The following is a 16,345-nucleotide window of genomic DNA, read 5'->3' on the forward strand; positions in this document are numbered from 1 at the left end:
TCTAATGATATAATTTTTATAACATATAACTAATGCTAGCTTGATCAAATTTGCGCTCTAGGGGTACGCGCACGCCTAATAAACTGTGAGAGAGGGAGTATCATATTTACTTTTCATGCGGCGAGACACAAATCGAGAGCATGTTCGGTTTTTGTCCCCCGCGGGCGACACCCTCTCAGCTGCCCGATCAAGATCCAAAGGCGGCTGCAAAATCCAAAAAATAAATAAATTCTATGGCAGTTGTCAGGGCCCACAACATGGTTAGGCTGGCAACTTGCTTAGACTACTCATAGTGGGAGTAACTTCACTAGTAACTAAGTGTTCAACTCAATAAATTTATTTATGTTGCAGTGAGTTAATGAGGAGAGAGGAGAATTAAGTAACATAGCTAGTTACTGAAATATCACGGTTTTCAAGATACAATGAGTCTACAAGCTAATTAATGAAGACATCTATGATACTACTTTGATGTTACTAACCACTATGAAGGTAGTAACACATGTTACTACTCTATGTTACTTCCCACTATGACTAGTCTTGCTACCCATATCATAATGTTGAAAATGAAATTAGACATCTTTACACTTTTCCAAAGTGGGGTGGCACAAAATTTAAGTGGAATGTACAAAAAGAAAACGAGAGGCTACTCACTAAAATAGATGAGTTAGAGCTTAAGGCTGAATCTTCACCCTTAAGTGCGTCCAAGTAGAGGAGCGATTAGGGTTCCTCTGCCTCCCGTCGGCGGCCGCCTCCGATCTGGCTACCGATCTGGCCTTCGGGCCATGGAGGTGCGGCAGATCGTGGCTCTCGTCGGCGGGAGGGCTTCATTTCCCAGCTTTGGGTGCTTCGTTCCCCGTCTTTAGAGTTTTTGTTTGTAGAGGTGGCGCTCAGGTTGTGGTGGCGACGCCTCATGCAATAATGTTTCCCTGGCTTCAACCCCATCTCGACGGCGACGGTGAGAAGCTTGTGGGTGTGGTGTGGTCTTCGAGGATTTCGTCTGGCTGTGGGGATCTTCAGATCGTCAAGGAGCTTCATCGGCAGTTCATCCTACTTCTTCGTCTCCGGGACGGATGTGGTCTTCTCGACCCATTCGGCGACTTCCCGTCCGCAACCAACAACGTTAGGCCGACTCAGGGAGGAGCGGCAGTGGCAGCGCGCCGCCGACACGGTCTAGAGGTTGAAGATGAAGAGCTTCTCAAGGATCTCGTTGTATTTTTCGTTTTTCTTGGGCTTCTTTGTACTGTTCGATGTTTCTTTTGATGCCAGTGTCCTATTCGCAAAAAAAGTGCGTCCAAGTAGGATGCCACGAGGGATGCATATGAACATTGATAAACTTAGATGTGATCAGGAGACCAAGTGTGACGGAAATGGTTGCTGACCGAACGCAGCAGTAGGAGCACACTAGGCCCAGGTCGGGCTAGTAAATCCCCCACTGCTACGGGCAATATCAAGGTTCGTCGTGTGTCAGCTCCATTGTCATCCGGCTCGAGCCTGGTCCGCCCACAACAACTGTTGCGCCAGGGGCTGCCGCCCCCGAGACAGTCGCGCCACTGCGCCCATAAGCTAGCGCACCGCTCTCACTGGCCATCTCGGCATGTGCCTAAATTACCTCGCGGGGAGGGGCCTCTGCTAGAACTAGCGCCCGGGATTCTTTTTGGCCACGCCATACGGCAGTAACAAGGAGGGGGTGGAAAGGAAGGGGATGCTCGCGGTGGGTGGCAGCTAGAGTTTCCTCCCCGTCATCCATGGGAACGCAATGCATAATCTGGAGCATCATGTCTAGGTAGGATGTTTCACATAAAAAGAACGATCTCATACTCCCTCCTGTTCATATTACTTATACTAGTATAGATATATCTAGACATATTTTAGTTGTAGATACATCCATTTTAGCATGAAGTAATATGAATCAGAGGAAGTACTGGAAATGAAGAATTGATGTTAGCTTTGGCGAGGGAGATAGTTACATATGCATCTAAATCGTTCAAAGTCCGAAAGGAAAAAATGATATGCAACAGCTCCTTACTTCCCTTCATGTGAACAAAAAACATTTGAGCGGCGGTGTCCATAGCATGCACCAGATCAAACGAACACAGTCTTCCTGGGTATCCTTGCTTGTGGTGTCGTCGACCTGGGGCTGGGACTGGGAGCAGCGGCGGCAGGTCGGAGCTGATCAATGCGGATGCAGAGCGCGAGCATGTCGCCGTAGAGCAGCTCCTGGGGCACCGCCAAGAACATTCCCTTGCCTGGCGCCGGCGCGCCACCGGTGAGCGCGCTGGTTCCCACCGTGGAGGCCATGAGAACCAGCTTGTCCTTGTCGTCGCCCGGGCGCTCGACGGAGAGCTTGCACCAGAACTGTGGCACCGGGGCGCCGTCCGCCCTGACGCAGACCAGCGAGACGGCGGTGGCGGCGCCCAGCGCGCCCAAGATCAGGAGGAACACGCTCTTGTCCTCCTCCCCGACGAGGACGTGCCAGCGGTGGGAGAGGGGAAAGCTGAGGTTCCAGGAGCGGCCGTACCGGAGCGCGGTGGCGAGGCGCGAGTGGGCGGCGGCGAAGTGGTCGAGCAGCATCCCGCGGGAGCCCATGTACGCGCAGCCGGGCTCCGGGCAGGCGCACGGCGCGCACTGGCACACGCGCTGGTGGTCCGCGCTCTCGTGGTACACGACGTAGCGCTCGCAGCCGAACACCTTGTAGGGACAGGGCACCTTGGCGGCGCCGACGACCGCGTCCAGCTCGCCGCAGTGGGTGTTGGCGCGGCTGCAGATGTCGCCGTGGCCGGCCCGGCAGTAGCAGCACACGACGTGCCCGGCGGCCTCGCACTGCGATCGATACACGATTTTCTTTTAAAAACATCATCTTTCATGCATGGCCATAGCAAGAACACGAAAAGAGGTTCGTTCTTTCTCCTATTTGCAAACAAATTTGTGATCCCGCAGACAAATCTTGGATCACTCTGGTGGGTGGGATGAGAGACCGTACCTTGAAGACGGGGGGTTTGAGGGGAAGGAGGCAGGCCTGGCAGTGGAGCAGAGCCACGTCCATCCTGAGGTCCATCTGCGGCTGATCCGCCATGGGCGCCTGCGCCTCCACCACCGCCAAGGCATTTCTACCTTCATCTCCGTCCTGCATCACCACTTCTCCTTCCTCCGGCTTCACCTCCTCATCCCCTCTCGCCCTCTTGCCGTTGCCGCCGCTGTGATCCCCGGCCTCCATTGGCGAGATCCTCATATTCGCCCGGGACTCCGGAGAGGAGAACATTTTGGGGAACCGAGTGCTCCTCTTTCGGTTGTGGGTAGAGGAGTGGGGATGACAGAGCACTAGACAAACAACAATGAGAACTGGACACGACTGAAGAAACATATCTAGTCTGGTACTAATAACTACTGGAGTCCCGTGTACTGCGGCGTCCCCCTCTCGCCCCACCTCACACTCTTCACACCCGACTCGTTCCCAACCAGGGTCGCCGTTGAGTGCATGCCCCGCCGCCGCCATTACGACCCCAACCCCGACCCCGGCGGCGTCCATTACGACCTCGACGCTGTCCCTGGGAGGCAACCACGCCCCAGCCACTTCGGATCTGGCAGACCTGGGTTCCTGATTAACCGCAACTGTTATCGATGTCTCCAATGCAGCTTCCTTCAGTCTGTACTTCGCCCATATAGTACACGTAGTGGCCGCATGCCCGTTAGTTATTTTGAGCGGTCATATCAAAATGGAAAGTGCTCACACGGAAAGATGTGTCAAAAAGGTAGGCTAGCTGATATCATTTTGTTGTTTTTAAAAAGCTGTAACTTTTAAACCGTGCGGTGAAATTACAATCCGTTTTCACTATTAGAATCCGAACGACGAGAGCTTCGAAACTAGACCACATTTTCATATGTTTCGACGCAATTTTTTAACAAGCAACTTTGATGCACGACAGAGCAACTTTGTTGTGCGGGAAAACAATTTTGGTATGCGGCAAAGCAACTTTGGTGTGCAACAAAAACACTTGATTCCAGCTGCAGCAACAACTCCTAATGTTACTCTACAGGACACTAAAATTGCTCGGCCGAGTACCAAAGTTGCTCGCAAGACACTAAAAATTGCTCGGTCGGACGCCAAAGTTGCTCTGCAGGGTTCAAAAACTCCGTCGCCGGGCACCAAAGTTGCTCTGCAGGGCACTTAAGTTGCTTCGTCACACATTGAAATTGCTTCCATAGACACCAAAATTATTGTCGGGCACCAAAATTGTGCCTTCGTGTACCAAAAAATGTACATGTTCGTTGCACACCAAAGTTGCTTTGTCGCACATTAAAGTTAGTTTGCTGCACAATAAAGTTGCTTTGCCGCGCATCAAAGTTGCTTGTTAAAAAAATTCGTCGAAACATATGAAAATGTGGTCTAGTTTCGAAGCTCTTGTCATGGGAATTTTAGTAGTGAAAACGAACTGTAATTTGGTTGCACGGTTTAAAAGTTATAGTTTTTTAAAAGTGACACATGCTATCAGCTAGCCTACCATTTCATTGACAACTGGACTGCCTGGTGCGTGTGTCCGGGACGTCCATCCAGCACGCGCCTGCCCGTAAGATTTCTGGATATGAATTTGTCCTCTGGTTCGAAATATCAGATCGCATCCAGTATGTTTCAACAGACTTTATTTTTAGTCTCTTTAGTTGACAACTTATTTTGTAACCACATGTTACATCTGGTAACTTTTCTTTTTCTTCATCGAACAAAAAGATTCCACGTGTAACTTCAGTACAAGTACAGTGCAAACTGCTTAAATCAATGGGTACCAACTTTGAAGGAAATAAAAGTTGTTGGCACATACTATTATGGAAGTATTTTTGAAGCTCCCATTAAAATAAATCTAACTATGAAGAGATATCCTAAATCGGGTTCACGGTTTGAGAGTTAAAACATTTTAAATTCCAATTTACAAAGAATCATTGGTGTTGTTACAAGTGCATGTATATGCAATTATGGGTGTCACATACTAGTATTAAAAGCACAAGTTTGTGTTATTCCAGCCCTCACATAAATACACTCCACGTCTTTTCTTTAAAAGGAATGCGGCAGAGGAATTGTCTTTTAAGGAATGTGGTAGGGAAGCCTCTATGGTGATTTTTTTTTTTGAAATAATAAGAACTTAAATTCTAAGTCCGTGAAGACTTAAACATAGGTTATACATCCACTTCTCTAACCAATTGAGCTAGCTCACTCCGTTACACTCCATATATTCATAGTACAACTTCATGTGCACTGAGATTAAGTATATAAAATGCGAATAACTAATGGAACAAAGGAAAAACCCTAGGTCGCACCAATATTGCTGACTATATTAACATAACAGTTGGAATCAAATGAAACATGGTGATATTTTCTATGAATCCACTAAAACAGGTTTTGAATTGTTGTAAACTTGTTTGAATTCATTTTGCATCACTGATATATGGAACTGATATTTTGAATCCACTAAAATATTTTAAAAGACAATAAAGTTTAACTTAAATATTCGTCACTGGTATATGGAACTTGTATGAAATCAGCGGTATTTGTAAAAGTGATTACATTTATGTTTAAAAAGGTAACGAAATTATAAGAAAATTGACATTTAAAGTGAAAATAAGCTATCTTGCTCTTTTTTGAAACTTTTGTGAACAAAGGTTTGAATAGAATAGAAAGAAAAGTGTGCATAAGAGGCAGGAAATGGAGAAATACATAGCAATACTGGTAGATTACATGGCCACAGCCTGAATCTTGTGGCATATTGGAAACAAGAAATACAAAGCATGTCAAGAAATCCTTATTCCAAGAAAATTTAAAGTATACCGGCAACAAAAAGCTGCTAAAACATTAAAAAACAAGTAGCCATGACCCTGAACTGTAACTTCTCTGAATTTTGAAGTCCTCAAATTTTACCGCGTTTAATCTATACCTAATAATAAAGGAGCTAAGGTTTCTGCCAAAATTTTCGTCCAACTTTTTATTGGACGGATTTACCCTCCCACCAAACCACATAATACTGCACTTTGCCATTATACCGGTTCGCTATTTTTATTTCCGGTGTGTCTCCGCTCCCGAACGATCCCCTCAAGCCTCAGATGGCATGGCCCCGATCTGTTTCTCCTTCTCCACAATCCCTGCTCGATGATGATGCCGTCCGCGACGAGTCGGTCCTGCGCTTCCAAGGTTGACTGCTCCGGCGCCGCCACAGTTCGCCACCCTCCTTCATATCCGTCCACTGGAAGCTAGGGCGCTGTTCGGCCAGGCCCAGCAACATGGGAAGAGGGTCGTCCCGCAGATGTGGGCTAGACGGTGCCGTGACATGGGAGGACGTTCGCCGTTCGGCGCTACACAGCCATTCGGCGGTGGTTGACCAGTTTGTCGGAAGCAGACTGTGGACGCCGAGCTGCAGCCTGTCCCGGCGGCAGCAGGGCCGGAGACGCCGCGGTGGCTGCCCTGGCCAAATCGATGGCGACAGCGTCTTCATCGTCCCCTCTCCCCTGATCTCCGTCGACCGCCCCTCTAACCCGATCTCCCCCGGGCGCAACTCCTCCTGTCCTCCGGAGGTTGACAGGGTTGGGACTGAGGAGACCCAATTCTTGAAATTGGTCGTCCAAACGGGCTAGAAGAAAGAAGCGGATCTTGAAGAAGGAAGGAATTGGAGACGGGAGCATCGTGGATAATGCTACACTCGTCGGACTGTCGGCAGAGTAGAAGAAGGCGATGGTCTAGAGCGGAACTGGGATTTCGCGTGGCTATGACTCTATGAGAGGTAGACGGGAATGTCCAAGGGTGAGACTGTGGTCGATTTGAGCCACACTTGCTTTGCTTTGATTCTGTGTAAAGTTCCAAGCGGCGGAGATGGGGAACGATGATGTACATGCTCTGCTTATTCGGTATGAAGAAATAAGAATAGGAAAAGCGGTGGATAAGAAACATGTGGTAGAAATTTAAGCTAGCTAAGCCCGGTAGCTAATAAACTAAACAAGCTACATCACTTGCTTTTTTAAAAAGGGAATATGATCAAGCTTGTCAATAGATGGGTTCCATGTATTAGTCTAAAATTGTTATGCAATTTCAATCCATTTTTTGGAGGTTATATTGATGTGCTTATACGTGAAGGCAAGATTAAGTTATTTACGATCATTTTATTTTCCGCGAGCCAAATGCACATATAAAAAAAAACTCGAGTCCCTCAATCGAAATGCCAACTCAACAGAAAGTTTGTGTGTTCGAGATTGGTGCGCCTAAAATATTACTTTAATCGGTGTTTGCCATTTTTTTCTCCCCCTTCTGCCGACTTACCTAGATTTCCAAACCCCATGCTTCAGTCGTGCCACGAAGGATGTTGACAACAACGTCACGTGAATCGGTTCACCGCATGAAGCAGAGGTACAATGACCTTGGGCAAGGCGATCAGAGGCAGCAAAAACATAAAAAAAATTCAGAGAGCAAGGCGCATGGCAAGAGCACCACGTAAGAAAATTCCGATTCTGAGTTTGAACTAAAATGATGGTGGTCAGGCTGACGACGACTAGGAGCTCATCTTGGATGAAGTAGTCAACTTCGTAAACTCAATGGTTTAGGTAGGTAATAATGTCAGCGGCGATATGGATGAATTAGCGAAGGCTAATGGCGTGAAGGTCACATTGCGGAGGATTCCTAGACGAGAGGAGGAACCTGCTCATCTACAAGCTCAAGGACGATCTGCTCAAGGCCCCTTGAAGTACAAGATGTTGATCATAGTGAGAAAGCTGGGCTACGAGAATGCCCCACGGATACCCAGTAGCTCCACGAGACCGTGCATTCAGCGAAGGGGAAGAAATATCACGTGGTCTTAACAATGTAACAACATCCGCAAGAAAGACCTTTCATTCTAACAATAGTATGGCCCAACAAAGAAGCCGTGTCCCTGCTAAGGAAGGGTTCACCCCACCAAGAAAAATTGATTTCTAGAGTGATATTCTCCACAATTTTAAAATATTGAGTATTAAAAAAACCGTAGCAACGCACGGGCATTTGTGCTAGTTGTTAAAAAATCATCTCGAGAGAGCAGCAATTCTCAAAATCCGGTACGAACAAGGGAAGAAAGTTTTTAGCTTCTTGTCTCGCCTGCATTTTTTCCTTGGTTTTTACCGAAATTGGGCCTTGCTGGGCCGCTTGTCGTCTCACCACCCCAGTTTCCCCTGCGCTGCACGGCTCTCTTCCCTTCCTCACGATGTAACTCAAAGTCTGAAGCAAGCTCAGAAGAAAAAAACTCAAAGTCTGAAGCCGCCATCTTCCCCAGATCCCGCTCAACTAGCTCGTTTCTCTCACGCGGCAGAGCATCATCTACCCACGGAATTCCTTATTCGTCCGCAAAATCTCGCCTTCCCTGCTCGGATCTGAGCTCGTAAGGTATGGAGAGCCTCACCTCACCAAATACCTTTTTTTTCCCTGATCTTTTGAAGTTCAGATATTTAGTTTTCCTTCTGGTAGTTCCTGTTGTGCTGCGAGTATCTTGCCAGGAAAGCATGGCTGTATGTTTTGTAAACTGTCTCTAGGAGCAACTTTAGCTGTAATTTGTCTTTGGAGGATCTCCGTACAGCTTGAACCTTTTTGTCAATTAGTGTCTTTTTTTTATTGCGTTGTGGCAACTCAAAATTTGCATGTCAACTACTGTTTTCAATGTTGGAATATGCCCTGTTCCGGATGATCTTGCAGAACACATGTCCGACTTTCTAGTTACACTTCTTACAAAGTTGGTCATGGATTCATGGTTCATGACCAACTTTCAGCGCACCGATTTTGTGCTTCTTTATGCTTATTCTTGATTATGTTCTTTCTTTGTGTATCCGTGTTTGCCACTAATTAATCATATTTGCAGATAGCCATCGACAGTTACACTATATCTTATTTGTATTACTCATTCTGTTGCAGCAAAATGGTGATCCTTTGTGCTGCCCACCCTGCTCCTTCGGTTCATTCTGAATTTTTATCTGGGTGGTTATCACTGAACAGTTCCAGAATGCCTTACGGTCTGAAATCAACCGGAAGGAAACTCAGAAACCTAAACAGACATCGGCGGATGATCACTCTGGCAAAAAGTTCTTCATTACAAGGTATGCCTCCTAAAAAAATATAGCAAAACATCTTCTTCATTCAAATATATGTTCACTGTTATGATGTGAGTTGTGAATTTGTGACTGAACCTAAACTTCTTGTTAATATTCAGACCATAAAATTACTGAATTGCTGCCTTCCATTTTACTGTCCAGATTCAGCGGCCTCTGTAAAGCCATCTCGTCTTCTGCCAACAGTTGAACCAAAAACATTTCCCAATAGTGTCCCTGAGGAGATACTGTCAAAAGTCAGATTAGAAGAATCTGATGCCTTTTATATACTAGAGCTTAGCACCAGTAGAGAACTCAGCTCCTCTTTGTTAGATAAGAACGCCGCAATCTTAGTCTGCTTAATTGATGTTGACGGCGACTCCTTGTTACAAAGAGTACCTGCGATCTATGGAGACGAACCTGCACATGGCACCAAACCATTACAATCCCTTCCCTTTCAAAGTGGTTCAGTTGATATCATCACCTTTAAAGGTCCCAAATTGCAGACAGTCAAAGAAATCTGGATCGGCCTTGAATCAGGTACAGTATCCACCTAGTTGTTTGCTCTGTGCAAATATGTGCTCGGTGCTTACTAATACTAATGTACTCTCTTCATTTTCTTAACATTACCCTTGAAGATCAGGTTCATGGAGATTAGATGGTTTAAGTTTGAAAGTGATCCATGGAGCACTGAATACGCCTACAGATCTTGAGGGGACACTTGGGTTCAGCGGTTTGCAGTACACGTTCGACAAACTCAATGCGCTGCTTGGTGAGGATGGAGCTTCAGTAGCGGAAGCAAGGCCTATTGCTGTCACTGACCTGTCAGGAATTAGCATTTCTGATCTTCAAGAAGGACAGTTATCCTCAGCAAGGACAGTTGAAAGCATCATGGAAATGAAGGAGGATGGATTGAGAGAGTATGCTGACCTTAAGCAATCCTTGCTGCTCTACGACATATCTATTGTTATCACAGGTTTCTCGGCCTTCACTCTGGCTTCGAATGATGGAGCGGCCTACTCGTTCCTTGTCGGTGGTATTGGAGGATTCCTGTATCTATTGCTGCTCCAAAGATCTGTCGATGGGTTGCCGGCAATTAGTTCCCCTTCAGAAGCGAGCAGTTCAGAGACATCTCTGAATTTCAGCGGCATCAGAAGGCCATGGTTGATATTATCGATTTTGATGGTTGCTGGGGCTGTTGCACTGAAGTACGGTGCTGGCGGTGACAGCTTCGAGCTGACTCCGACTGAGCTCTTTGTTGGAGCTGCAGGGTTCCTGGCGAACAAGGTTGCTGTTCTTCTGGCAGCATTCAAACCCTTGCAAAGCAATTTGGAGAATGACGATGGATCTCTGGACTGAGCTTCTTGATGACATTTCTCTGAATGTACTTGTATTATGTAAATAAGAGGGTACCAACAAGTTGCAACTAATAGTAGCTTGAGAAAAATATGAAGCCAAGTATCGAAAGTGCAGGAGGCCACAAGCTCTCAGATAGAATGGAAGAGTACATGCTTGTCACTTGAGCCTTGTGGTAACTTCATACCGTCAGCTTGCACAACCACACAAACTCATCTCTCAAGCTTTTGAGGATCAATCAAGAATAAAGGTCCGGATGATAAGTCATGAATACAATTCTGTCCTGTTGTACTATAACCCAAACTTGGATCGTTCAGCTCTAGTCTACGCAAACTTGAGTACTTTGACTGCGCTCATAGGCATGTAGACCGTGACCCCTGCAGTTGCCAGAGACCTCAAGTGGTCCAAATGTTCATTTAGGTGAGATGGTATGGTTATTAGGAACAGTTCTAGCAGTACCATATGTTATAATTCTGTAACTAGACTAGCCAAATTTACTGCACAATTGGACCGGTAGATATTACAGTACACATGTCTATTTACAAGGCTGTTGTATTTGTAGGCTTGATGTTCTTATAATTGGAAATATAGTTGTATGTCTTCCATCCCTGTAATACTTAAGTGTATTATAGACCCTAAATTGATATCGATTTTTTTGTCCGATTAATGTTACTGTCTATAGTATATCTAGGCCCCTAAGTATATCAGTGAACGTTGAGGCTTATTATGGCCCTAGTGCCCTGCTTTCCCAACAATATTTGTGCTTTTCGTTTGATTGCAATCTGTTTCCTATACCTTTTATGCTCTGGAAGATATCTGTGCCAAAATCTGCTGGATGACATGTAGGTCACGTCTCAAGTATTAGAATCGTAATGTGAGTGATCTGTCAGGTTTCTAGCGTTGTTTTCTTTCTCTGCGGTTACATAGCATTCAACTGGTTCATCATTATATATACTAGCAAAATATGGCGCGGCGGCACGCCGCGCAGATAACGTGGTTGTAAGTTGAGAAATGAAAGATGGTACTTTCCTGGAGTGCATTTCATAGTTTCCTAAATGTCAGTTCATCGTTTTCAGTATTATTCAAACATGATTGTCAGGGAAACCATCTACCAAGCAAGGGTATATGCATGTGGTACATGTATAGGTGATCTGTCATAAATTTCATTACACCCTTGAAAATAAACGAAATGATAAAAATCCTGGATTCAAGAGCTTGACACACACTTGGTAACCGGAGAACGTCTTGGATGAGTGTATATGTCGCTTAGGAGCTGCACCATAGGAGACCCGACACCAAGGACTCCAAATAGCAATGACTCATATTCAGCTCATATTCTTATTGGATCATCACACCAAATATGTACTGATTGAAATTTGTATAGAAAAAAAAAGGCAGTTCATTCTGTAGAAGTAATAATTGGGAGCAAACAACATTATTCTTCAAGTTAGATCCATTGGCTGCACCATCTCTTTACTAATGAACGATTAAACAACAGAAACTCATTACATAGTTTTGTACTTGTACAAACAAAGCATGCCATTACAAAAGCCTTCGGTACGGAGTACAACCTGTGTGTGTTTCAAAGCTAGCTTCCAGCATATACCACTGGTAATTCGACACCAACCACCGCTATCACAGTAAGCCTCAGTGCAAGCCACAAATAAATAGCAAAAGGAGCCCTGAACCATCTGATGTCAGCAGTACAAAATGCGCCCTAAAAATTAAGCATAAATCATCAGTAACTAACTGGATGTACAACATACATATACTGGAAGCATGGTCATGGCACTTAATATAACATACTTGAAAGTGTAAATTGCAGTATATATCTCTACAGGTAGTGCATAATTCCTAGTATATAATCCCGATGCCTACTTCGTCTATTTTTAGTCAGCTCAATCCGGATCTCCATCTCTGAAGAAGACGCCACCTGTGGCACTGTCAGGATTCTCCTCTAAGGAAACACTTATGTGTAAGCACTAATAATACCTAGCTGGCCCACGATGACAAAGTAAACAAATGTACTTAGTCGTAAAGTGTACAAATTTCATTTCAACTATGACTCAAATAAGGACTCTCTTCTCACCTATACACCTATGCCTAGTGTAGAAAACAAACCAAGCAATCGGAAATATTCATGGGACAGTGAACAAACTACACACTTATTTTCATTATACTTTCCTTGTGTTCAGGTGAGACAGTAAGAGCAATCATTTAAGTTCGATGTTGTTGCATTTCCAGCAGCTGCTAATGGCACCAGATGATTTTAGTTGGCATTAGGCCTTAACCTAAGCAATTTATAAAGTATATAAACTTTGCGGGAAAGACGAAGATTCATTAGTAATATCCCACCTTTGATATGAATGGACCATGTGGTAAGGAAAAAATGGACACCAAGTCAACAAACAAATTACATACAATGTGCAGTGAGAGACATGATAACCTAAAGACCTATGTATAATGAATCTACGATTTGGTCCGAATGCATGCCCATTCACCTTTTGAGTAACTTATTTTCTTTTCTTTGAAGCATATAAACTTTCTTTTGAAATTTGAACAACTGTGCATAAAAGAAATTGCAAATTATGTTTGTCTACTCCATGTGCAGTTGGATGCATGTGTTATCTAGACAGCAGGATGGTTGTTAAACGTACAACTCGCAAGGGGAGTGGCAGGTTGTCAGATTACTTGGTCAATTCAAAAGCAGAGTGGCAGGGTGCGAATTTATTGGCGAATGCAGAAAACATTTATTGTATGTGACAATATCAGGGAGAGAGACGTATCGCTATGAGCATCAAGCAAAAGAACACGTTTCAAAAAATTTAGAATAAGAAGTTTGGTTGGAACTATATATACTTTAACTAAGAATGAAGCAATAGCATAGCCGGAAAACAAAGAATGCATACTTAATTAACTTTTTACTCCTGCAAATCAAAAGTTGAGGTTCCCAAAAGAACAAAAAGAAACAGGTGTTGAATGCAAAATGAATGTAACCACTCAATGACCACACGAATATGTAAACTATTCATTCGGAGTTACATGTGAATGATCAGGTATCAATTTAGATACATTGTGCATGAATATGAAATAAAATGTGAACTCCACAGACTAACAACTGTAAAATGATGCCGGCCATGAACTAAGTATAACTATGATGATTCTGCTAATTTTCTCATCCAAAACACAGTAAAAAAGAAGGTGTACATTATTGTCTAGTGAAATTGAAGAGGTTTCAAGGCCCTGTACTTGATCATTTTATTCGCAAATGGTATCAACCTCCGGTCTGCATTCTGTTATTTGCATGTAAAGTATCTCTCAGTCATGAGCTTTTAAATATAATACAGAGAATGATATGTGAGCACGATATACAGAAGGGTGTGGTCAAAGGGTCTATGATAATTAGTATGTAGCATTCGTTTTTTGTCACTAAATATTTAACACACAAGATGCTCGAATTTTGCTGTATCAATAAGAATTTGAAAGCATATGCTTGCAGTTAAGAAGAGAAGTCAAGCTATAAAGTGCAGCGGTCAAAAGAGAGATCAATAACAGTAACTCAATCTTGATGTGGGAAATGAGCAACCCAATTAAAAATAATGTTATGGACCACAAATAATATGTATAATACATCTAAGGACTAACTGCATATGTAAGAACTAACTATACCTTGCTGGCACGCAATGGCAGAGTAGAAAGTAGTTGGCAGAGTGAACAATATCCACTACAACTGAATCTAAAATAGAGACTTCATCTCACCAAGATACCCATGCCTATTGTAAAAAACAAACAAAGTCGTCTTACATTTCCATAGTTCAATCAAGAAACTACAGTTATAATGTGAGAACAATTATGCCTGTTTGATATTGTTGCATTTCCATCTGCTAATAATTGTAAATAATCCATGAAAGGGAGATCAAAATAAATTTCTCTACTTAGAGTCATATCCCTTAAGTAAAGCCAGTTTTCAAGTATGTAAGCTTTGCTGGGAAGGCCAAGATTCATGAATCCGAAAGGAAAAGATTACCCACTGAACCATGTGGACAGTCCTACCTATGCAGCTTGGGTTCCGATGATTTACCAAATAGATTCTAATATCATCTTTCTGGTTGAGGGCGACAAACTGAACCTCAACGGCAGCTCGAACACAATCTCGAGAGTGGTAGTATCCATGTACCGCATGACTCAACGGGTCTGAAATCACCAAAAAAAATTGCATAGGTTAAATAAAAACACCCAAACAAAAATCTCAAGAAAACTCAAAAGATCAACCTGTACAATACCCGGATGACGCATAAAGCAAGACAAAAGGCTAATCCATCCGCGAAAGCACACGGACCACCTCAGTCTCCTCTCTCCTCTCTCGAGCAGCCTTTTTTCTTGGAGGCAACATCAACACTGCCGCGCCCTTCCTAGCCCACATCATCACCCGTGTCGCCAGGCCTAATTTCACAATGTCCCACAAGGCAGAGGAATTTTGCTTAACCCATATACTAAAAGAAACCAAAGAAGAGAGGGAGATGTACAGAGAGATCATGCCAGGTACACCAACATCATGCAAGCTCCACTCACACAGAAGAAAAATTCATAGAACGACTATTTCCCTGGAGATATAAAATATAACTCTTATTGCAACAAACACACATGCATCTCGGTGGCATTAGTGTCAAAATCAATTTGGACATGAGTAATTTGGTTGAAAATAGAGGAAAAAGCAACCACACAAAACTGAACCTTAGCACCTATCATGCATTACATGGAACATGTTGAAGGCAGATACACCGGCAAATCTGTTGTATGATTAGTTTTGCACCTGTATCATGCCGATGTCTCCTGCAGCTTGTACGAAGCTCTAAAAATCACGATAGAACAAATTGGGAGCAAATATATTAGCAGAGGTGGAGCTAGCATTAGCTATTAAACATACATAAGAGGCTTTCGGTGGCTAAGCTGGTGATGGAGGAGAGAGGATTTACTGCCAACGGCCAGAACAGAAACCTCGCAGTGGAAAAGGCCCAAATAGCTTTATCCTGACTCGCGCCGCCCGCATACACTTTGGTAGTGTAAGGAGAAGGTGGAGGCGCAACTCATCCCAATTAATGTACTCTTTGTGGGTGCATATATCTCAACCTTTATATGTTCTCTATATGCAAAGAAAAAGATGGAACTGCAATAGGATTTACATATGCTCTCATGTTTAAGTAATTGTGAAAATCATTCTTCGAACATATATAGCTTATTTGTAGAGGCAATTCGAGGAAATGTGATGGAATGAACATTGTACACCTAATAATTTCCCAATCTATTTATCAAAGTCTCACCACAATGCTTGTAGACTTCATATAGAAAAATCTTGCAGTCCATAAAAAACTACTTGTATACCTAATAATTGCACAATCTATTTATCAAAGATTCAGGAGAGCGCATCTAGAATTCGTATAAAAAAATCTGGCAGTACATTAAAAGTCAACTATAGATATACACGAGTGTTATTGATATAATTGGCATGTAGTATTAATCAATGTCTTATCCGATTTGCGATCTGAAGCAAGGATGCAATATGTTGTAGATCATGTAGACACTGGATAAGCATCTAACTCTATTTTTATATTGTAAGAAAACAAAAATAACAAATAAAGTTTCCAAATAAAATAATCTCCGTCCCATTCCCTACACCATGTGATATATGGAGCCCAGCAGGTACATACGAAAGACGATGCTTACGTATTGTTAAGGTCAAGCCAGTCAATTACGTTGCAGATAGAAGAAAATCTTTACTTCTTATCACATAGGACTGAATATTTGAATCTTTATACGTCCATGAAATAATACTACCCATACTCCTCAACCTGCATAGTGCTTGTACTCTACTCCCGCTAGAAAATATCCACTATTTAATCAATTGGAC

At 43.5% G+C, this 16,345-nt stretch overlaps 2 protein-coding genes and 1 long non-coding RNA gene across 3 annotated transcripts; 1 reads left to right on the forward strand and 2 right to left on the reverse strand.

Annotated features, from left to right (window-relative positions):
• Positions 1–1,919: 1,919 nt before the first annotated feature.
• Positions 1,920–3,655, reverse strand: LOC127332048 (putative E3 ubiquitin-protein ligase SINA-like 6). Its single transcript, XM_051358303.1, has 2 exons — positions 2,981–3,655; positions 1,920–2,820 (listed from the first exon to the last, which is right to left on the reverse strand). Exons 1-2 carry the CDS (start codon positions 3,524–3,526, stop codon positions 2,083–2,085), a joined length of 1,284 nt encoding a protein of 427 aa, XP_051214263.1. The 5' UTR covers positions 3,527–3,655; the 3' UTR covers positions 1,920–2,082.
• Positions 3,656–8,198: 4,543 nt separating this feature from the next.
• On the forward strand, positions 8,199–11,121 carry LOC127332049 (uncharacterized). The gene is made up of 4 exons (XM_051358304.2): positions 8,199–8,386; positions 8,909–9,090; positions 9,247–9,621; positions 9,725–11,121. The coding sequence occupies exons 2-4, from the start codon at positions 8,913–8,915 to the stop codon at positions 10,438–10,440; spliced, it is 1,269 nt and encodes a 422-aa protein (XP_051214264.1). The 5' UTR covers positions 8,199–8,386; positions 8,909–8,912; the 3' UTR covers positions 10,441–11,121.
• A 745-nt stretch (positions 11,122–11,866) lies between these two features.
• LOC127329921 (uncharacterized) lies at positions 11,867–15,876 on the reverse strand. The gene is made up of 4 exons (XR_011750870.1): positions 14,721–15,876; positions 14,491–14,631; positions 14,107–14,210; positions 11,867–12,154 (listed from the first exon to the last, which is right to left on the reverse strand). It is a non-coding gene; the product is annotated as an uncharacterized lncRNA (long non-coding RNA).
• Between the last annotated feature and the right edge of the window lie 469 nt (positions 15,877–16,345).

Source organism: Lolium perenne, chromosome 2, assembly GCF_019359855.2.
Source record: "Lolium perenne isolate Kyuss_39 chromosome 2, Kyuss_2.0, whole genome shotgun sequence".
Taxonomy (NCBI): domain Eukaryota; kingdom Viridiplantae; phylum Streptophyta; class Magnoliopsida; order Poales; family Poaceae; genus Lolium; species Lolium perenne.